The following is a 24,669-nucleotide window of genomic DNA, read 5'->3' on the forward strand; positions in this document are numbered from 1 at the left end:
GTGATAGCAAAGGGGTGTGAATAATTATGTAAATGAGATATATCTGTATTGCATTTTGAATACATTTGCTAAAATTTCTAAAAACATGTTTTCACTTTGTCATTATGGGGTATTGTGTGTAGATGGGTGAGAGAAAAAAATCTGTTTCATCCATTTTGAATTCAGGCTGTAACACAACAACATGTGGAATAAGTCAAGGGGTATGAGTGCTTTCTGAAGGCACTGTATGTCTCTACTACGGGATGTGTGTATATGTGTGTACCTGATTACTCATAATAATGTCCGGAATGTATTTGATACCAATCCTTTAATTCCGCTCCAGCCATTACCACGAGCCCATTCTGCCCAATTAAGGTGCCACCAACCTCCTGTGTTATCTATCTCGCGCAGCCTGATGTAAAAAGAACACGTACCTGGTTGAGAATGTCAGAGTTTTCGGAGTACACTGCCACCTGCTGGCGTGGATGGCGAGGGTCACTCTGGCGAGATGAGACTATGACTAGACTCTCATAACCATGGTGATGGCAGAAGGACTTCAACTCCCCAACCAGGCCATGACGAGCATTCCAGTCCTAGGTTGTCATATGAAAATACCAAAGATATGTGTTAGGTTTCGTATCTGCTATATTTTGATAGATACTCTTATTTTCATATATATTTACATATACAGTATGTACAGCATATTCAGAGTTTTATAGTTATGGTCTACTCGAGGTATTGACTTTGTCATAACATTTATTTGAGGTATTGACTTTGACACCATTTTGTGCCACTTAAAAAACTGACCTCCACTTAAACTGATATAAAAACTTTTTGGTCCAGTCTCATTTTGTGCATTGAGTCAAAAGTGCTTTTAAGAATGCCTTTGTCTATTTTTATGAGAGACGAAGCAGTCAGAGCACAGAGAGGGGTAAAGAGACATTTGATGATTTATTGTTTGAAAATTAACTGTTTGCTCTTAACACATCCAACATTCCCAGCTTATGGTAATTCTCTGACAGCCCCGCTGATTGATGGAGAGAAAGTTGCATTAATTAATGGTTTTGTTTGTCAAGAGAGCTTGTTTTTTTCCATCTATGTTTTTTTTCCTCTTCAATGATTAACAACAACGCTATGGCATCCCTAATTTCTAAGACAATGTTTATAAAAAAAAAAGTGTAAAAAAGTGTTACAGTTTAAAACAAATAGCGAGATTAATCACTACATTTGTTGTATGATGGTTGTTTGTTTTTACAATGGCGTACAAGTTAACACATTTGTATTCTTTCAGATAACACCCCTGCAAACATTTTAAAAAGAAGACTATATGTCCATATAACTTTGAATAATACAGGGAAATTGTCAACCAATTAAAAAAAACACTACTTTAAATCAAATATAAAGAGAAAAAGATTACATGAATTTACTAGATTTTTGAAAATGACCAAATATTGTTTAAATAACTATTGTTTAAAAGCATATTGTCATTGCATGAAAGATATGGGTAAAGAAACTTGTTCACTCAGTCTGGCATAACAATTTAGACTGGAGAGAAACTGTTAAAATGTGTCCTGAGACACAGGAAGCAGTTTATAAAAAATTAACTATTGTAACACAGTATAGGAAGTGACTAGCTAATGCACATGTGCACAGTCTTGGCATTCTCTCAACGAGTTTCATGAGGTAGTCCCCTTGAATGCTTTTCAATTAACAGGTGTGCCTTGTTAAAAGTTAATTTGTGGAATTTATTTCCTTCTTGATGTATTTTGAGCCAATCAGTTGTGTTGTGACAAGGTAGGGGTGGTATACAGAAGATAGCTCTATTTGGTAAAAAAAAAACAAGTCCATATTATGGCAAGAACAGCTCAAATAAGCAAAGAGAAATGACAGTTCATCATTACTTTAAGACCTGGTCAGTCAATGCAGAACATTTGAAGAACTTTGAAAGTTTCTTCAAGTCCAGTCACAGGAACCATCAAGAGCTATGATGAAACTGGCTCCCAGGAGGACCGCCACAGGAAAGGAAGACCCAGAGTTACCTCTGCTGCAGAGGATAAGTTCATTAGAGTTAACTACACCTCAGATTGTAGCCCAAATAAATGCTTCACAAAGTTCAAGTAACAGACACATCTCAACTTCATTTGAGATTTTTGCTTCCAACCACTGTGTCTTTGAGAGACGTAGAGTGTGGTTCCCACCATGAAGCATGGAGGAGGAGGTGTGATAGTGTGGGGGTGCTTTGCTTGTGACACTGTTGGTGATTTATTTAGAATTCAAGGCACACTTAACCAGCATGATTACCACAGCATTCTGCAGCGATATGCCATCCAATCTGGTTTGCGCTTAGTGGGACTATCATTTGATTTTCAACAGGACAATGACCCAAACACACCTCCAGGCTGTGTAAGGGCTATTTGACTAAGAAGGAGAGTGATGGAGTGCTGCATCAGATGGCCTGGCCTCCACAATCACCCGACCTCAACCCAATTGAGATGGTTTGGGATGAGTTGGACCGCAGAGTGAAGCAAAAGCAGCAAACAAGTGCTCAGCATATGTGGGAATTCCTTTAAGACTGTTGGAAAAGCATTCCAGGTGAAGCTGGTTGAGAGAATGCCAAGAGTGTGCAAAGCTGTCATCAAGGCAAAGGGTGGCTACTTTGAAAAATCTAAAATATATTTTGATTTGTTCAACACTGTTTTGATTACGACATGATTCCATATATGTCATTTCATAGTTTTGATGTCTTCACTATTCTACAATGTAGAAAATAGTCAAAATAAAGAAAAAGCCTTGAATGAGTAGGTGTGTCCAAACTTTTGACTGGTACTTTATATGTGTGTGCTTGTGCGTGTGCACGCGCCTGAGCTAGTGTGTGTGTACGCGAGCGTGTGTCATGAGTTGTGTGGTCCGTGCCTGTGTGGTGTGCAAAGGCCCAGTAGTAGTGATGGATGGCTGCTGTAGGCGTGGTGTTGCCCAGGCTGAGTCAATATTAACCTGCGTGGATGAGGGCCACACGGATTCTCTCTCGGCTCTCCCCCTGCACAATATGGCTGCTGTCAGGGAGAGCCCCATCAATCTGCTCACACACAACTGTCACCCCGGCGACACAGTCATTTTTCACCAGCGATATCCTGATGAGTGCAATGAGGCCTCCCCAGCTTTGTTAAAAACACACATATTCACTCACTCACACAGGAAAAAACACACACACACACACACACACACACACACACACACACAAATGCGCGAACACATACTTTATATGAACACACACGTGCACACGAACGAGTGCGCACGCACACTGTATATTACATGTCCACAGTCCACTCATGAATTCAATTACGCAAACAGTGATACCGATATGTGCACACACATTGGTCACACACACACACACACACACACACACACACACACACACACACACACACACACACACACACACACACACACACACACACACACACACACACAAACACACACACACGAAAACAGAGAGAACGTGAAGCACAAATCTTCCAGATAACACGCAGAGCCACAGTCTGTCTACCATTTGTTTGTAACACGAGTCAACATCCCCCCCATGCCCCCCCCATGCCCGCCCCCCAACATCCCCCCCATGCCAGCCCCCCAACATCCCCCCCCCATGCCAGCCCCCCAACATCCCCCCCATGCCAGCCCCCCAACATCCCCCCCATGCCAGCCCCCCAACATCCCCCCCATGCCAGCCCCCCAACATCCCCAAATCATCAGCTACAATTTCACTTACTGGGTCACGAATAGAGTACATTTTGCGTCCCTTTGATATTTTAAGTAGAAATTGTGCACCAATACTGACATTTTAAAGTCTGTTATATTACATAAAGTGTTCTGAACACAGATTTTTTTTTAGCAATAAAAAGCTTTATATGAATAAAGAAATCCGAATTTTGATATGTCCCTCGTCATGTTTTTCCGACCTAGGAAAATGTTAACCCACTTTTATCCCCAAAATGTCTCAACGTTTTCACCATCATTGTAAAGCTCTAGTTATGTTGTTGCTTTGACAGTCATTTCTTAAGATTATTATTTATTTCATGTGATTAGTGATCCATTTACATCTGTCCCTCATGTTAAGGTCTACCCAAAATATTTTATATTCGTGGAAAGACCCTACTAACCTCAGGATAGCATTGCCTAAAAGCACAGACCACATCTTCTAAACTTTCCATCTAAGTCTGAGTTACTTCTAAAGAGCTCTTCCCCCCATGAAGATTGACTCCCACCTTCCCCAGTCATTCCGCCTACTTAAACTCCTGTATGAGCCTCTTGCTTTCCTCCCCTTACCCCACCCCACTAATGTAGAGGATCAAAGATGTCTCAATAAAAACACTTGAATACTATTCATATATCATTACAAATAATGAATATTTTGGTCAATGTAACTGGATTAACAAGTTGAACATGGGAGGTAAAGCCATACATAGCTAATGCCTTTCTTTCTTTTGATCATTTGTTCCTTCTCCGTGTTCAACTCACTCTCTTCATCTCTTCATCTCAGATTCTCTGCCTCTTAGCTTCCCTTTATTCTCTAATCTATTCTCTCTCCCTCTCCCCTCTCTTTCCCTCCCTCCCTCCCTCTCTCCTCTTTTTCTCCCTCCCTCCCTCCCTCCCTCCCTCCCTCCCTCCCTCCCTCCCTCCCTCCCTCCCTCCCTCCCTCCCTCCCTCCCTCCCTCCCCTCACTCTCTCTAGTTGTGTTTGCTCCACAGGTAGCAAGTCTTTAGTGGCTCCTCCAAGTTCTCCAACCTGCCATCATTATGCAGAATAGCCTTAGGTATAAACTTGTGCTCCATAACTCACGCCCTACGCGCGTAAATTCCCATGCAAACACAGTCAAAGCAAAACACATTTCCTGCTGTCGACAACATCTCTGGCAAAGAATTAATCAACCGTTCATCCATTTAGGCTCTTTGCATACCCTTTCTGTCAGAAACACGATGCTCAGAGAGCTCCGGCACTCTTCTGAGGCGATCGTTTCGTTGCCCTGATGAATCCATCAAGCTAGGTTTGATTTATACGTCTGTCTGTGATCACAGCAGTACAGCTACAGCAAATGGAGTGGCAAGGAGCGAGCTGACACCATCCGCTCCACACACAACTCTGTGGAACTTTGGAAGACAGCCTGGATGGGGGTAGAGGGGGGGGTAAAAGTTTGACACACGACATACGCATGAATGTCTATCGCATATTCTTCTCCGTGTCCTTGATTAACCCAACAAGGGAAAAGATTTGGGGCTGGAATCTACAGATGCATTTTTTTTTGTTTACTTTTCCACCATTGGCCTTTTTGCCCAAAGCAACTCAAAGGGAGGGTTATGTCTCAAACAATGGCACAACGAGTCTAGTGAGCAAGCCGTCACCACATACTTACAAACATTAAAACAGAGAAGCATATACTAAAACTAAAAGTATAGCCATTGGCCAAATCATATCTCTAAAGCAAGCATAGGGTGCTTCTGAAATTCGCTACACTCCTTGTCTTTTCAAAGACCGATATGACTGATGTCCTGGTCAAGCTTCATCTAATCTCTCGTGACTGACTTTCACACAGTAGCCAGCTAGCACGAGATTTGGTTGTGGGTTCTGACATTAGGCCTGATCTCACAGGGCACTCCTTCCTGATTCCTCATCCACAGACCTTACAGGGCGCCATACTGGATGTTCGCCGTTTTGCAAGTTCCGACCCAACTTGGCTATTTTGTGATTAGTTTGTTGTTTATTTTTACTTTATTTTCACGAAATGTATCCGTTATTATTTCTTACAACCGACAAAAACTTTTGAACATCAGATCAGCAGTTACTTACCCCAATTGTGGACTCAACTTCGACCCATCTACCCTGGGCTCTCTCTGTAATTCTCGGGCTAGCCAAGAGGAAACCCCGGCATTACAGAGGCAAGAGGGGGATCCGGGTGAGATTAAGCGAAGAACCGGCCACCTCTTCCCTCCATTCTACTGGCTAATGTACAGACACTCGATAACAAGATGGATGACGTCTGATCGGGAATTTGCTACCCAATCGGACTCTCGAAATTGCAATATTCTTTGCTTTTCTGAAACATGGCTCTTGGACAAGATACCCTCCATGGCTATCCAACTCAATGGATTCTCCATTCACTGGGCGGACAGGACAGTGGAGTCGAGGAAAACGAGGGGGGGAGTTTGCCTCTATATCAACTCCAACTGGTGTGCTAACGTCAGTGTGGTGTAAGTATCGCGAGCACGCCCCCATCCACATCAAGTTCCTCGGTGTCCAAATCACTAAAGACTTAAAATGGTCCAAACAAACATGCACAGTCGTGAAGAAGACGCAACAACACCTCTTCCCCCTCAGGAGTTTGAAAAAGTTTGGCATGGGCCCTCAAATCCTCAAAAAGTTCTACAGCTGTAACATTGAAAGTGTTTTGACTGGCTGCATCACTGCCTGGTATGGCAACAGCACCGCCCTTGATCACATGGCGCTACAGAGGGTGGTGCGGACAGTCCAGTACATCACTGGGGCCATGCTCCCTGCCATCCAGGGCTTCTATATCAGCTGGTGTGTATTTCTTGTCTTTATGCACACTCACAGGGCCCTACACATTCACACTCACTCCATCATCTGCTCACTCACACATATGCACATCCATTTATACTGACTCTACACACACACGCACACCCACTCACATACAAGCTGCTGCTACTCAGTTTATCTTACATCCTGATGCCTAGTCACCTTACCCCTATACATATCTACCTCCATCACTTCAGTACCCCTGGACATTGTAAATATGGTATAAAGTATGTATAAAGTACGCTTCCAAACTTATTGTGTTCTTCATATTCCTTCTTATTTCTCGTGTTTGTTTTTCTAGTATTACATTGTTATTGATCATTGCATTGTTGGGCTTTGAGTTGGCAAGAAAGGCATTTCACTGTACTTGTGCATGTGACATTAAAACTTGAAACTTGGGCCCTATTTCACAAAGCATCTCAGAGTAGTAGTGCAGATCTAGGATCCGGTCCCCCCCCTGTCCATGTAATCACATTCATTACAACCTAAAAGACAATTTATCATAGATCAGCACTCCTAATCAGAGACGCTTTATGAAAACAGGCCCTGGAGGCTCTGTCTGTTTGGGGGGGTAGAGATGTCTGAGTCCCAAACTGACACCATCACCTGCTTGACCTAAAGGAGAGAAGAGGAAGGAGGGAGAGAGAGAGGGAGAAGGAAGGAACGAGAGAGAAGGAGAGGGAGGAAGAGAGAGAGGCCTACTCTTCAATCTTAGTCCCTGGGAGGGCCGCCCTGCACCTGCTATCCCTCATCCCATCTCATCAGAAAGGCATTTAGAGCTCCGTGACTGCAGGCCCATAATTAGCACGGATAATTATTTGCAAGGGGTGCTGGGTAAAACTGGCCTGGCATAAACAAACAGGAGGGCTCGGAGACGAATGACAAACAACATTAACATACCCTCTAACCCAGTCAAACACAATGATGATACACAGGAACACAAACACAAAACACTGACATAAAATACCCAACTACAAACATAGTACACAATCTTTGCACCCAGCTAAAATGGCAGGTAAAACCACGACAAAAGAAATGTCGAACTCACATTCAAACAAACTGGCATGTCTACACAAACACACACACTCTCTCTCTCTCATGAATATGGTAACGTCTCTATGCACGTGGCTGCAGGCTTCTATCTCTCCTACAGTTCATCAACTCCCCAGCACGCCGACGCCAACCAACGCTTCATCTGCCGCGGCTAATTACCGGGCTTGCCGTTAGCTTAGCAGAAAACACCAAGACCCTGCATCTTCTAATATTTGTCAGCCTTCCATTTGTTCTGTTTAGGCATATTCTTTTAAAATGTTAACCAATGAAAAATAAACACGTTGACAATGAAAAACTATGTGGCATGTATTCGCTTGTATTAAAATTCTAAGGCAGATTACATACAGTCAGGTCCAAAATTATTGCCACCCTTGATAAAGATGAGATAAAAAGACTATATGAAATAAATAATTAAAATATAATATTAATATTAATAATATTATATATTATATAATATATAATAATACTAATATTTACCGTATGCTTAAAAAATGTGAAATTATATTATTTTATACTAATATAATTGCTCAGCGAGAGAGATTGTGTTTATAAAGTAATATTATATATTTTTTAAGATGGGGTGCCAATAATTATGAAACCTGTTTTCAATACTCTGGCAACCTCCCCTTGCGAGGCACTGAGCCTCTTTCCAGATTGTAGATGTCTTTTGGTCTACGCTTATCGACTGCCTTCTTCAACTCAAACCACAGGTTTAGATGGCGAATGCAAAATGTTGATTTTGTGGTCAATTAACGATTTCTTTGTGGATGTTGATGTGTGCATGGGGATATGTCTTGTAGATCTGGAGACTTGGTGAACCTAAGATACAACCAAGTCCTGTAATTCTCCAACTTTGGCCTTTGGATTTTTTTTGGGCTCCTGAACTATCTTCCTCACTGTGCATGACAAGATACACTTGCGTCCAATACCAGGCAAGTTTACCACTGTTCCAGCTGTTTTAAACTTCTTAAGTGTTGCCCTAATAGTGGTAAGTGGTATATATTCTTTTTTTTTTACCCATTGTCTTATCAAGGTCAACAACCATGTCTATTTTCATTTGCGAGCTCTTTGGCTTTTCCCATGGTGATGGATGACAAAGGGATTTTACATTCGTGTACCTCATTTTTATACCCCAGTAAAACAGGAAGCCATGGAAGGCCACTATGCAGTTCCTGAAACTGAGACTAAAAAGTAGAATATTAATGCAGATTCTTTTACTTTATTTATTAGAATCTTTTGACACTGTCCTATCTTTATGAGAAAAAAGATTACTTGTTAAACAAAATCTCTTTCTCGGAACAATTGTATTTCTCTACATACAATATAGCTCTATATTTGATTTATTTTATTTTATCTTTTTTTGATAATCTTTATCAAGGGTCCCAATAAATTTGGACCCGACTGTAACTTCTCTCAAAGTAAGAAAACCATTAAGATTGGTTTCAAATGTCATAAAAATGTTCCTTTAAGTCAGGGGTATTCAACCGGGGGTCCGCGGAGGTACTGCAGGGGGTCCGTGAAATTATTGTAAATAAAATTATTATAATAATAATTAAACACTTTTTTTTATATTTCTTGGCTAACCTCTGTTAAAAATAGTTAAACAGCTGCTCTTATCGAAAATGTGTTTGAAGTTACCTTTATACTAATAACAACATAGCCTATTAACTATAATGTGGGGAGGTAAAAAATTATGAAAAACTATCTACCAAATCTATTCTTTTAAAAATGTTGATTACTTCTCCTTCCTATTATCATTTACCTGATATGTATGATGTTTAATGGGGGTCCCTGGGTTGCCGGTTTGCCTGGGAGGGGTCTCTGGTCAAGAAAAGGTTGAAGACCCCTGCTTTAAGTATTATTTGTAGGATAATGGAAGCTGGTTTTGTTTTGATATTTGTGTAAGGAAAGAAAGTTTAGGCACGTTCTACTGTACAAAACTTGGAACTTGGTTAAACTGGATTAAACTTGTATAAGTTACCGAAATGTAACTTATACAAGTAACTTCATTACTACAGAAGAGAAAGTGGAAAAGAGAGAGAGAGGAAGAGATAAAGAGAGAGAGAGTGATCCAGATGGCTCAATCACCCTGAAGAGTGGGAGAAATCGCTATTTGTTTTTCCACCAAAGAAGATTAGCAACAAGTCAATTTGCTAAATAATAAATAAATGCTCCCATTTTGGTAAATGGGTTTTTGTGAAAGTTAGAGGCACTTAGGGCTGATTGCCTCGCTTTGCTTACACTGAGTCAGAGAAGCACAGAGACTACATTCACAGAGACTAACATACAGTCACAGCAATACCTAGCAACACAGACACAGTCGGTACCACTTTATTTGGATAGTCCCCAAATAGATTGTTTGTAAAATGTTCAGTAGATGGTCAACTCACTGAACAACATCTCAATGAACTATCCACTAGCCCTAACTCTACCCTAACTTAACCCTAACCCCTGTAACTCCAAACCTAACCCTAACCTAACCCTAGAAAGCTGCTGCACATCAACAGAGTCGCCCTCATTGATAGTTGGTTGATAGTTTGAGCATCTGTAGATCATCTATAGGGGACTATCCAAATAAAGTGTGACCTACATGGATCAGTGCAGTGCTACAGACAGAGACACAGACACAGTGACGGGTGTACAGATGTCTGAATGATAATAATAATGTATTACTAATGTAGATCCACCAGAGGCAGAGACAGTGGATTGGAACTGTCTTCCTTATGGATTGATATCCGTCTCGCTAACCCCTACTCCTCACTCTCTTCTCTTCAACACTGTTGCACTACATACAGGCAGACTGATGTATATTTGTCCATGTATCTATCCACATAAGTACTTATACCCAACACACTCTGGGGCTTACTCTTGTGCTAACAAGACAATCAGCGCTACAAATCGCTTCCACAGCACTGGTAAAAATCTCCAATCCCTCTCTCTTTACCCACCCACCCACACACATACACAAAGATAAACACACACACTAAAGAAGAGGCACACACACACACTCCATTATGGGCTAATTGAATCTAATTTATTTAGTTTTTGAAAAGCATTTAAGGCAAACCTAAATGATGTGCTTAGCGTTTTGTTCTTCTCAAACACAATTAAAAAATAATATATAAATATATACATACTGCAAATGACATGCATATAACGGATTCATTTGGAGCCCTCGCAGGTCATTAGTAACCCACCATGACGCTGCTGAGTCGCGCGTCCACTGACGCCACCGACGCCCCTGGCCATTTATTCTATATTAAGTCCCTAATGGGCCCTCTCCTTGGGCTGGTAAAATATGCACAGAAGTCCAGCGCACAAAGCCATTCAAATGAACGGTTATTTATTCGCTAAACGAGGATATGATGTTTAATGTTCCTTAGACGTAGGTAGTTCCGGGGGAGGCAGAGCTACCCCTACAGCTATAGACATCATTTATTTTACACATACCCTAATATCGCACGCCAGGCAGCAGGGGAGAAAAATGGCTTTGGAAAAGAAAAAGATATAAAGAAATAATAAATGAATTGGAGAGACACATTAGAAGTTGCAGCGGAGAGAGAGCAGGGAGGGAGACAAAAGCACTAGCACGCGGGTGTCTGGAAGCACCCTCTATGTGTGAGAGAGAGAGCGAGAGAGAGAGAGAGAGAGAGAGAGAGAGAGAGAGAGAGAGAGAGAGAGAGAGAGAGAGAGAGAGAGAGAGAGAGAGAGAGAGAGAGAGAAGGTCTCGAGTCTTGCTCCCTTGTGGCTTTTAGTTTCCACAGTAAGAAGTGGAAGTGGTTTGGACAGGTAGGGGTTTAAAATGCAGAGCCCAGTGTGGTGCACCTGGCTGTGACACACGTATTTAGGCTCCTATTTCCATAACATCTCAATGCAAAAGAACACAGAGGGTCCCATAAAAAAAGGAAAAAGTCTGTGTCATTAAAAGTTGCCATAAAAAGTTTAGGATTAAGTCAAATGGGGAAAGAAATACTGAAATTTCTACCTGACACCAAAAGTTTTGAGTTCTTTGTTGTGTCATCACTTCTATTTTAAAAGCATTATAGCTACAACTTTTTGCTTCGGACTCCTTCGATTTGCCAGTCAAGTTGGATTAGGGCATTGTTATCATTACATTTTATGACACAATTTTACTGTAAACACACAATAACTATATCAGGCTAACCAAAGGGTAAAATGAGTTTATTTTCCTTTTCTAGTTTTGTTTTGCTAATGACCGTTGATCTTACCTCCAGATCTACTGGCACAGTGGTGAAAGACATGGTCATCTCCCCATCAGAGAACTCCTTCAGCTCCTTCAGAAACATCTGCTCTATATCCATACCTGTCACACACACACACACACACACACACACACACACACACACACACACACACACACACACACACACACACACACACACACACACACACACACACACACACACACACACACACAGAATGTATAGATTGCAGGGTTCGGGGTCAATTCCACAAATTCCAACAAATGTCTGCTCCCTGTAATACCACTAATTCAATTCAATTACCAATATTCTCCTGCAACGAGGACACACACACACACACTTTTCACCGATGGGAGTACACGTTTGGAAGAGGTAAATAGTAATTGAAGCCGCCTAATATTAATTAGAAATATACTGCATGTGTAATGTCACTGTTTAAGCACAGCAGTCCAGCTATAATGTAGATACAAATATATCGATACAAATGTGAAATTATTTTTAAAAACCTGAGTGTACAAAACATCCTAACATTGAACAGCACCCCCTTTTGCCCTCAGAACAGCCTCAATTTCGCCAGGGCATGGACTCTACAAGGTGTTGAAAGCGTTCCACAGGGATGCTGGCCCATATTGACTCCAATGCTTCCCACAGTTGTGTCAAGTTGGCTGGATGTCCTTTGGGTGGTGGACCATTCTTGATACACAAGGGAAACTGTTGAGCGTGAAAAACCCAGCAGCATTGCAGTTCTTGACACACTAAAACCGGTGTGCCTGGCATCTACTACCATGCCCCGTTCAAAGGCACTTAAATATTTTGTCTTGCCTATTCACCCTCTGAACGGCACACATACACAATCCATGACAGTTGACTCAAGGCTTAAAAACCCTTCTTTAACCTGTCTCCTCCCCTTCATCTACACAGATTGAAGTGGATTTAACAAGTGACATCAATAAGGTATCATAGCTTGCATCTGGATTCACCTGGTCAGTCTGTCATGGAAAGAGCAGGTTTTTGTTCACTCAGTGTATACAAAGTACATGTCATTGAATTAGAGTTTATTCAATTCTGAATTCTAATTCAATTCCAACTATATCTTTTACAATTTCCCAAACAGCCTAACTCCAATTCAAGTCCAATTCCATTGCCCTAATTCCAATTAAATTGTCCACTTCATGAGTTATATCGCCTCACACAGACAGACAGACGGACAGACGGACACAATCTAGCCAGCTGTAAACACACACCTTGAAGCTGGGCCTCGCCAGCGTTAGGACCGGTTGTGACATCATAGGGGGAGATGCTACTTCTCTCTTCCAATGCCCTCAGCAGCTCCTCCAGGTCCACCGAGCAGTGGCCAACTTTTATCCACATCCCCTCTGACTGCAGCCGCAGGGCCTCTGAGAAAACACACACAGGCTGCATCAAAAACAAACCGATAGTCAGTCATTGGTGTTATATTAGACCATGTCATCCTGTTATGTTTGTAAATGGCACTGAAACCACCCGGAGGAGGAATGTACAGGCCGCAAATATCTCAGGGACACTGCATCAAGACCATCATATCATACAGAGGTACTCTCACAAAGTGATGTCAGTGACATCAGTTCAACTCATCACAGTCAGGAGCTGTTGGGTGGTGCTGTGCTCCGTAAAACACAGCACCCTTGACTGTATATGAATGGACAAAGCCGTCGATGACCTCACGCCGTTCATTCCCATGTGACGACTCAACGGCACATTTGAAGCTCGGGAAGTCGATTTAAGCTTGCTAAGATGGCGTCTCATGCGGGAGATTCTCAAGACATAGCATGCGTAGTTTGAGCCGCTCGGGGGAAGTGACGTTGCAGATTAGCTCAGTGCTGCCTCTTCTTGAAGGCTGACCGGGATACTGCAGGCTGCCAGTAGCAACGAAACTATGCTAATAACCTTTTTCTGTGTGCGATTTTAAATCAAATGGTTCAAGCACATACATTTGGTGTAATCGAAGCAATTATTGGTACCATGACTGTCTCCTAATGTTTTATTTATTTACACAAATATTGCCCTAGAAGATTGTGATATCCTGCTTTCTGAAAACAAGAGCCTGCAGTACCCCGGTCGGCCTTGAAATTCATGGCTTCAATGAGAGGGGCAGTTGTTCTCTCCTCCACACATACACACACGCACACACATACACACACTATCCGGTAAATCACAGCTAAGACATAGGGATATGCATTGGAGAACAACAAGATTCCTTGCTTGGTTGCTTGTTTGACTGATTTATTGGCAGGGGGAAGAACACACACACACACCATGCACTCATGCATGCACACACGCACGCACACACCTGCCATGTCAGAGGTAGTGAATCCTAACGGTGTGTTTAAAGTGTCAAATACAACAAACCCAGGAACCCAGAGGGGCTGAAAGAAGCACACACAGGCAGACGCACATGTACACATTCTGACAGTCTTTCTTCTATTCTCGTTCTGTCTAGATGTCATGACTTGTTACTCTTCATTCCCCTCCCTCGGCCATGCACACACCCTCTCTCCTGGTGGGTGTTAACCGAGTCATATCGGGGGTCTTTGTGTGTGTCCTGCGTCGGCCCATTACCCCCAGGGGGGCGCCATCGGCCCTCACCTCCTAAGAGCTCCCCCAGCGGCGCACAGATCTGCTCCACTGCCTCTTGAAGAATCTCCCTGGCGACCACCATCGCCATGGACAACACCCCCTCCTCTCCTGCCCGTTGCTCGTGGTGATGGACCACTCGGAGGATGCTGGACTCCAGAGCTTCATAGTCGGAGCTGGATCAGACAGGGGGAGGGGATCATTACACTACATCTGCACAAAGCCCTCAGGGCCTGTCTGAAACAATAAACACACATTTTCATAATATACCATCTAACACACACATCAGACAATACAGACACCCAAATGTACAAACACACGCAAAATATCACCCACATGATTTATCCCATCAATTCTGTGTGTGTGCGCATATGTGGGTGTGTGCGTGTACCTGTCGAGCACATCGTCCCTCATCAAAGTGAGGGAGAGTTTTCCTCTGTGGTGGAGCTGCAGTAGTTTGATGTCGTCTCTCCACAGCAGAGCAGACTCACACACCCTAACCCTCTTAAGGTACCGCACTGTCTCCCCCGGCAACCCCACGTCACATTTCTGACCACACAGGACTGGGACATACACACAGTCTGATCGCTCCTTCTGAGAGACACACACACACACACACACACACACACACACACACACACACACACACACACACACACACACACACACACACACACACACACACACACACACACACACACACACACACACACACACACACACACAGAGAGAAAGTACAAATACAAGACACAAAGATAAACGTAAACTCAACACATAAACAAGTACACAAAGGCTACAATACAGACACATGCAAACACACACACACACAAATCACATACATAAATACCATGCACACGTGAACATGTCCCCACACATTACCTGGTTGAGGAAGTAGGCGTAACAAAGTGTTGAAGCCACAGAATCTACATCTGGGTCCACCCCTCCTAGAACAGCATGGACTTTAGGACCCTCAGGTCCTGATGCCTGGAACAAACAAAAAGACAAACAAACACACATAAAGAAGAGGTTGACAAGATCATACAGCGTCAGAGGTATTGCATTGGCAACATTTACACTTCAGTTTGTTTTTCTGTTCTGTGGATTAGCAAGCATTTTAAAGTAACTGTAGTATGACCTGAAATAGGACCTATAATTAATTACAATATGAGTGAAATAGTTTTCCTTCCAAAAAGTGTTACAAATAAGCATTTCTGAGTTGGAATGGTTTTGGCAAATACACTCCTAGAAAAAAAATGATTCTTTGGAGTTCTATATAGAAACTTTTGGTTCTTTGGATGAGATTAAATAACCATTTACTAAAAAAAGTTGTATATATACACAGTGCTTTCAGAAAGTATTCATACCCCTTGACTTATTCCACATTTTGTTGTGTTAGACTCAACTAAAAAATGAATTAGATAGATTTTTTAAAATCACCCATCTACACACAATTGCCACATAATGACAAAGTGAAAACATGTTTAAGACATTTTTGCAAATGTATTGAAAATTAAAAACAGAAATATCTAATTTACATAAGTATTCACACCCCTGTGCCAATACATGTATAATCACCTTTGCGATTGCAGCTGTGAGTCTTTCTGGGTAAGTCTCTAAGAGCTTTGCACACCTGGATTGTACAATATTTGCACATTATTACTTTTAAAAATTCTTCAAGCTTTGTCAAGTTGGTTGTTGATCATTGCTAGAGCCATTTTCAAGTCTTGCCATAGATTTTTAAGCCAATTTAAGTCAAAACTGTAAGTAGGCCACTCAGGATTGTCGTCTTGGGAAGCAACTCCAGTGTATATTTGGCCTTGTGTTTTCGGTTATTGTCCTGCTGAAAGGTGAATTTGTCTCCCAGTGTCTGGTGAAAGCAGACTGAACCAGGTTTTCCTCTAGGATCTTGCTCTATTCCATTTTTTTTATCCCCCCCCAAAAAAACTCACTAGTCCTTGCCGATGACAAGCATACCCATAACATGATGCAGCCACCACCATGCTTGAAAATATGAAGACTTCGTGATGTGTTGTCTTGGATATGCCCCAAATATAACGCTTTGTGTTCAGGACATAATGCTAATTTCATTGCCAAATGTTAATTTAGTGCCTTATTGCAAACAAGATGCATGTTTTGGAAAATTTGTATTCTGTACAGGCTTCCTTCTTTTCATTCTGTCATTTAGGTTAGTGTTGTGGAATAACTACAATGTTGTTGATCCATCCTCAGTTTTCTCATGTCACAGCCATTCAACTCTGTAACTGTTTTAAAGTCATCATTGGCCTCATGGTGAAATCTCTGAGCAGTTTCCTTCCTCTCCGGTAACTGAGTTAGGGGGAGGCCTGGATTTCTTTTAGTGACTGGGTGTATTGATACACCACCCAAAGTGTAATTAATAACTTCAACATGCTCAAAATGATATTACATGTCTATAAAAAAGTGTTTACCCATCTACCAATTCTTTGCGAAGCACTGGAAAACCTCTCTGGTCATTGTGGTTAAATCTGTGTTTGAAATTCACTGCTCGACTGAGGGACCTTACAGTTATGTTACTTACTTATGTGTGGGGCACAGAGATGAGGAAGTCATTAAAAAATGATGTTGTACACTATTATTGCACACAGAGTGAGTCCGTTCAACCTATTATGTGACTTGTTAAGCACATTTCTACTCCTGAACTTATTTAGGATTGCCATAACAAAGGGGTTGAATATTTATTGACAAATGACATTTCAGCTTTTCATTTTTAACAAAATGTCTAAACATTTCTAAAAACATAGTTCTACTTTGACATTGTGGGATATTGTGTGTAGGCCAGTGACACAAAATCTAAATTTAATCCATTTTAAATTCAGGGGCATGATTTCGCATGGTCATAAAAATGGCTAGTTGACGTCCAACACCATTAGCTCACTACGGCAAGGGGAAGATCGAATTCATATTTTGAAACATTGTGCCGAGGTCTGAGTGGCAAACTACAAGGTTCAAACAAACTTGTGCTTTTGCAAACTAAATACTATCAAGAAGCAAGAGGAAATAATGTTTAATAAAAGCATACACTCTTTGTAACGATCTTCTTCATCTGATGAACAGGATAGATCGGACCAAAACGCAGCGTGGTAAGTGTCCATGTTAATTTATTATAACTGAACACGAAAATACAAAATAACAAAGTGAAAACAACGAAAATCGAAACAGTCCTGAAAGGTGAAACAACACAAAACAGGAAACAACTTCCCACAAACACCAGGTGGGAAAAGGCTACCTAAGTATGGTTCTCAATCAGAGACAATGATAGACAGCTGCCTCTGATTGGGAACCATACCAGGCCAAATACATAGAAAAGAAAACATAGAGAAAAAAAACATAGAATGCCCACCCCAACTCACGCCCTGACCAAACCAAAATAGAGACATAAGAAAGGAACTAAGGTCAGGGCGTGACACTCTTAGATAAAGAAAGAGTTCTATATGGACTTTTTTGGTCAATTCAAAATGTAACTGCCATTCTGATTCAAAACCAACTGCCAATTCATTCCAGCATGACAACGCAATAGGACGGTGGTTGAACCAACTTGGAAGTAGCCTATCAATAAGCATGTTATTTTCAATGTATTAAAGTAAGCAAAGTTGATTATTAAATTTAAATATATAAAGCCAAAGTCATATGATATAAACTATAGGCTAGATAAATAAAGATGACTCAGATAGCTAACTCAGATAGCTAAATATAAAAAGTTAGATTACTTTAATTCACCACTTTACAAGCTAGCCAGCTAACTCTTTTAAATAAACATATTTTTTTTATTATGGGATATTCCAAATAGAGCTACAGACGCAGCCTGACATTGGCATTATAGCCAATTGTTTGTTTTATGTCAGTATTTCAGTGTGGAGTCAATTTAGGGGACAAGCCTCTTTCATGAAGCCATAGAAGACTGTGGCTGACTGAGAGGAGGAATGTATAAATGATTTATTATAAATGAAATACAATAATTATTAACAAACTATGTTTTTCTCAGTTTGGCAGTAACCCAGAACTAACAGAGGCAGAGGATCTCTCTTGTGTCTGCTGCTGACAACAACTGCATGTCAGTTGTTCTTCTACATCATAATAATTCTATGCCCGCATAGCATTTTGTCTTCATTGTGGCAGATTAACTCATGCTTATTTCTGAAGATGAACTCATGTTTTTGCTCCTTCTTATTCTCTGGAACCAGTCAAGCATGTAGCCCAACGGCTAAGGAGATGGACGTGTGGCAGGAGTTGGACCTGCGGCCGAAGGGTGGCCGGTTCAAATCCCAGGTAGCCGCTTGAAAAATAAAAATGAGTAGAATTGATCTGACAACAGTAGGGCTGCTGGGTTCACATCTGCAAATAATTCCCCTACAGTTGGGTTCTTGAACAAGGCCCATAACCCCACAACATGCTCTCCATCCAGGGGTGCTGCGTGCAGTTTGAACCTGTGACCGTCTCAACTGTATGTTTGGGGGGGGTTGAGAACTGAGCAAAAGACACATTTTTGTTGTTCACTGTAACTAATGGACAAAGTACAGTATATTGTATTGTATTGTAAAGAAGTCAACCAGAGTTGATAGGGCCCATCATTCAAACAAAAAAAATGCCTCCCTGGCCACTAGTGCATAATTCCAAATTATGTTTGCATACAGTGCTGTGAAGTATTTGCCCCAATTAAAATGTTCTCTACTTCTGCATATTTTTGATACTGAATGTTTTTGATACTAAATGTCTTCAACCAAAACCAAATATTAGATAAAGGGAACCTGAGTGAACAAATAACACAACAATTACACACTTATTTCATTTATTTAATAAACCAAGTTATGCAACACCCAATGCCCCTGTGTGAAAAAGTAATTGCCCCCTTACACTCAATAACTGGTTGTGAATCCTTTAGCTGCAATGACTCCAACCAAACGCTTCCTGTAGTTGTTGATCAGTCTCTCACGTCGCTGTGGAGGAATTTTGGCCCACTCTTCCATGCAGAACTACTTTAACTCAGGAACATTTGTGGGTTTTCAAGCATGAACTGCTCGTTTCAAGTCCTGCCACAACATCTCAATTGGGATTAGATCTGGACATTGACTAGGCCATTCCAAAACTTCACATATGTTGCTTTTTAGACATTTTCATGTAAACTTGATTGTGTGTTTTGGATCATTGTCTTGCTTCATGACCCATCTGCGCTTCAGCTTCAGCTCACAGACAGATGGCCTGACATTCTCCTGTAGAATTCTCTGATACAGAGGAGCAGAATTAATGGTTTCTTCTGTTAGGCAAGTCGTCCAGGTCCTGAGGCAGCAAAGCATCCCCAAACCCTCACACTACCACCACCGTGCTTGACAGTTGGTAAAACGTTCTTATTGTGGAAGGCAGTGTTTGGTTTTCACCAGGCATAATGGGACCCATGTCGTGTAATTTCAGTTTATGTAAGAAAACAAGCAATGTATAGTGTAGAGAATCATTGTACCATCTAAACCACTGTGAAATAACTTTTCAATAACCCAAAATATTGTATTATTGTTTGAAGCTGGTGTACAAAACCGAAAGTAAAAGCGATCGTGTGCAACTGCAGCCTGCAATTCGGAGCATTCCTGCATGTGAGCATTTCTGCATCTGCAGGAACGCCCCCCCCCCACTTGAGCAACCCATTGGTTCCTTCCTGAACACCCCCCCTCCCTCCAGCACCCCATTGGCTCCTGCATGAATACCTCCCCGAGCGCGACATAAAATCAAATGCGCCGAATAAAACAGGTGTAGACCTTGCTATGAAATACTTACTTATAAGCCCTTAATCAAATGATTTTTTTAAAGTAACTAAGAACATCTGCAAAAAAAAATCAATAAAATAAACAAAAGTTAAAATAAAAAGTAACACAAAATAACAATAACGAGGCTATATACAGGGGGTATCGGTACCGAGTCAAGCGAAAGTCAAATCAATATTCATGCTAGTGTGACACTTTTGAATGTGGGTCTAAAGGGAAATAAAAACATTATCTGAGGTTTTTTTCTCACGCCTGCCAAACACCTGCCCTCACTGTCGTTAATGGAACTGTGGGAAAATATTGCCCGATAGGCTGGGGCCAAGGACACTGTCTACTGGTAGCCTCCTGCTAGCACAGCAGGCAGGAGGCTGGGGCGATACCGTGCGCTCACTAGCTAGCTTACTCATTAGCGACACCGTGTGCTAGCTTGCTAGTTAGCTAGCAAGCACACAGTGTCCCCCCCCGCCTCCTGCCTGTTGTGTACCGGAGAAAACCGTGTCCAACAGGTGGGGGCGAAGCACACTGTCTATCAGTCGCCCCACCTCCACTAGTAAAGCAGGCGGGAGGTTGGGGCGACACCATGTGCTAACTAAACTCAGCAAAAAAAGAAACGTCCCTTTTTCCGGACCCTGTCTTTCAAAGATAATTCGTAAAAATCCAAATAACTTCACAGATCTTCATTGTAAATGGTTCAAACACTGTTTCCCATGCTTGTTCAATGAACCATAAACAATTAATGAACATGCACCTGTGGAATGGTCGTTAAGACACTAACAGCTTACAGATGGTAGGCAATTAAGGTCACAGTTATGAAAACTTAGGACACTAAAGAGGCCTCTCCACTGACTCTGAAAAACACCAAAAGAAAGATGCCCAGGGTCCCTGCTCACCTGCGTGAACGTACCTTAGGCATGCTGCAAGGAGGCATGAGGACTGTAGATGTGGCCAGGGCAATAAATTGCAATGTCCGTACTATGAGACACCTAAGACAGCTCTACAGGGAGACAGGACGGACAGCTGATCATCCTCGCAGTGGCAGACCATGTGTAATACAGGATCGGTACATCTGAACATCACACCTATAGGACAGGTACAGGATGGCAACAACAACAGCCTGAGTTACACCAGGAATGCACAATCCCTCCATCAGTGCTCAGACTCTCAGCCTATTGCGAACAGAGGCTGGACTGAGGGCTTGTAGGCCTGTTGTAAGGCAGGTCCTCACCAGACATCACCGGCAACAACATCGCCTATGGGCACAAACCCACCGTCGCTGGACCAGACAGGACTGGCAAAAAGTGTTCTTCACTGACGAGTCACAGTTTTGTCTCACCAAGGGTGATGGTCGGATTCACGTTTATCGTCGAAGGAATGAGCGTTACACCGAGGCCTGTACTCTGGAGCGGGATCAATTTGGAGGTGGAGGGTCCGTCATGGTCTGGGGCGGTGTGTCACAGCACCATCGGACTGAGCTTGTTGTCATTGCAGGCAATCTCAACCCTGTGTGTTGCAGGGAAGAAATTGTCCTCCCTCATGTGGTACCCTTTCTGCAGGCTCATCCTGACATGACCCCCCAGCATGACAACGCCACCAGCCATACTGCTCATTCTGTGCGTGATTTCCTGCAAGACAGGAATGTCGGTGTTCTGCCATGACCAGCGAAGAGCCCGGATCTCAATCCCATTGGGCACGTCTGGGACCTGTTGGATCGGAGGGTGAGGGCTAGGGCCATTACCTCCAGAAATGTCCGGGAACTTGCAGGTGCCTTGGTGGAAGAGTGGAGTAACATCTCATAGCAAGAACTGGCAAATCTGGTGCAGTCCATGAGGAGGAGATGCTGTGCAGTACTTAATGCAGCTGGTGGCCACACCAGATACTGACTGTTACTTTTTATTTTGACCCCCCCTTTGTTCAGGGACACATTATTCCATTTATGTTAGTCATATGTCTGTGGAACTTGTTCAGTTTATGTCTCAGTTGTTGAAACTTATGTTCATACAAATATTTACACATGTTAAGTTTGCTGAAAATAAACGCAGTTGACAGTGAGAGGACATTCCTTTTTTTTGCTGAGTTTAGCCAGTGACACAGTGTACTAGCTTGCTAGTTAGCTAGCTAGTACACAGTGTCGCGCCTGCAACCTGCCTGCTGTGTACCGGAGTCTTCCGTAGGAATAGCTGGCTAAGGTAGCACACAGTGTCCTTCACTCCCACTTGCCGAACACCTGCCATCGCTGTCATTAACAGAACTGCGGGTAAACAATGCCTGACAGGAGGGGGCGAAGGACACACTACCGCTGTGTCCCAGCTATAGCTAGCTACACTTCTCTTTGGCAGCTGGAAATGAACAGATGAGAATGATTAGTACCATTAAAGGTAGAATATTTAACCAAAGTAATTGTTGGTGCTTGTTGATTGATGAAATGTTTTAATAATCAGGCCGATGTGGAGTCTGCTTACCAGACTTTTCTCACATCTTTCAATTCTGCATTTCACCACTGCTTTCCCTTAGTTAAATCACATAGGAGAGCAGCAGATGGGTTCTGGAAACGTTGGTTAACAACCGGTTTTAAAAAATCCTCAGTTTAAAAAAAACTAGTTGTGGCGCAGCGGTCTAAGTCATGCTTGAGGCATCACTACAGACAAGGGTTCAATCCCATGCTGTGTCACAACCGACCGGGAGTCCAATAGGGCGGCACACAATTGGCCCAGCATCATCCGGGTTAGGGGAGGGTTTGGCCGGGGGGGCTTTACTTGGTTCATCGAGCTGGAATGGTGTTTCCTCCAACACATCGGTGCAGCTGAAGCGGGCAGGTGTTAAGAAGCGTGGTTAGGCGGGTCAATTTTCGGAGGACGAATGACTCGACCTTCGCCTCTTCCGAGCCCGTTGGGGAGTTGCAGTGATGAGACAAGATCGTCATTGGGGAGAAAAAAAGTGGTCCTGATGTTATTTCATTGTGAATGTGGGTTCCTCTCTGTCAAAGAAAATAGAGAAAACTGACAGAAATCCCTTGGATTACATTAAGGGACACATTAAGGGGTCCCTTCTCTGCATCAGTTTGATCCTCCTGATGTAATGGAGGTGATGGAGGTAATTGGTAACTTAAAGATATCAGCAGGAGGCCATGACGAGATTGGTGCCTCTTTGGTGAAATCAGTGTCTTCCTCGATTACTGAGCCTCTAACGCATATCTTCACCAAATCAATGCAAACTGGCAATGTTACTAAAGAGTTTAAAATGGCAAAAGTTATCCTCCTCTATAAATGTGTCTATAAGAGAATGTTGAAACATTTAAATCAACACTGTATTCTATATGAGCACCAATATGGTTTTCGTAAAAACTACTCCACAGATATGGTTCTTTAGCAACAATGAATCCGCTCTTGTCATCTTTTTAGATTTATCCAAGGCGTTTGACACGGTTGATCATAAAATATTACTTTCTAAATTGCATTATTACAGTTTTCATGATTATACATATAATTGCCTCTATAGTTATGATTATGGTAGAGATCAAAGTGTTTATGCAACTGGCCGTGCATCTACTTGTAACGGCTGTTGGAAGGAGAGGACCAAGGTGCAGCGTGTCCATATTTATTAAATGACCACTGAAATAACAAAAATAACAAAGAATAACGACCGAAACAGTTCTGGCTGGTGCAGACACACAACAGAAAACAACTACCCACAAACACAGGTGGGAACAGGCTACCTAAGTATGGTTCTCAATCAGAGACAACGATAGACAGCTGCCTCTGATTGAGAACCACACACGGCCAAACACAAAGAAATAGACAACATAGAACACCAGACATAGAATGCCCACCCCAACTCACGCCCTGACCAAACCAAAATAGAGACATAAAAAAGGAACTAAGGTCAGGGCGTGACAGTACCCCCCCCCCCCAAAGGTGCGGACTCCGGCCACAAAACCTGAACCTATAGGGGAGGGTATGGGTGGGCATGTCACCGCGGTGGTGGCTCTGGTGCGGGACGTAGACCCCGCTCCACCTCTGGCTTGGCCCACTTAGGTGGCGCCTCTAGAGCGGGGACCCTCGCCACCGACCCCGGACTGGGGACCCTCGCAGCAGGCCCCGGACGGAAGGGAGTCTCTGGCTGCTCCGGATGGGAGGGAGACTCTGGCTGCTCCAGACGGGAGGGAGACTCTGGCTGCTCCGGACAGGAGGGAGACTCTGGCTGCTCCGGACAGGAGGGAGACTCTGGCTGCTCCGGACAGGAGGGAGACTCTGGCTGCTCCGGACAGGAGGGAGACTCTGGCTGCTCCGGACAGGAGGGAGACTCTGGCTGCTCCGGACAGGAGGGAGACTCTGGCTGCTCCGGACAGGAGGGAGACTCTGGCTGCTCCGGACTAGAGAGCGTCGCTGGAGGCTCCGGACTAGAGGGCGTCGCTGGAGGCTCCGGAC

General features: G+C 42.8%; 1 protein-coding gene across 6 annotated transcripts in view; it reads right to left on the reverse strand.

Annotated features, from left to right (window-relative positions):
- LOC139545727 (protein prune homolog 2-like) overlaps positions 1-24,669 on the reverse strand; it is an 80,325-nt gene that overhangs the window by 48,877 nt on the left and 6,779 nt on the right. For 4 of the 6 annotated variants that reach the window (XR_011669117.1, XM_071353804.1, XM_071353801.1 and 1 more), the window contains exons 2-7: positions 15,336-15,440; positions 14,848-15,050; positions 14,469-14,632; positions 13,088-13,240; positions 11,850-11,944; positions 414-572 (exon numbers count right to left, since the gene is read on the reverse strand). Coding sequence is in view for 5 of the 6 variants with exons in the window: in XM_071353804.1 (XP_071209905.1) it covers positions 414-572; positions 11,850-11,944; positions 13,088-13,240; positions 14,469-14,632; positions 14,848-15,050; positions 15,336-15,440 (879 nt within the window). In the remaining variant the exon portion in view is untranslated. Of the gene's footprint in view, positions 1-413; positions 573-11,849; positions 11,945-13,087; positions 13,241-14,468; positions 14,633-14,847; positions 15,051-15,335; positions 15,441-24,669 lie in introns of those variants that run through there. The other 2 variants (XM_071353802.1, XM_071353805.1) reach the window with 2 other exon arrangements.

This window comes from Salvelinus alpinus, chromosome 19 (assembly GCF_045679555.1).
Source record: "Salvelinus alpinus chromosome 19, SLU_Salpinus.1, whole genome shotgun sequence".
Lineage (NCBI taxonomy): Eukaryota > Metazoa > Chordata > Actinopteri > Salmoniformes > Salmonidae > Salvelinus > Salvelinus alpinus.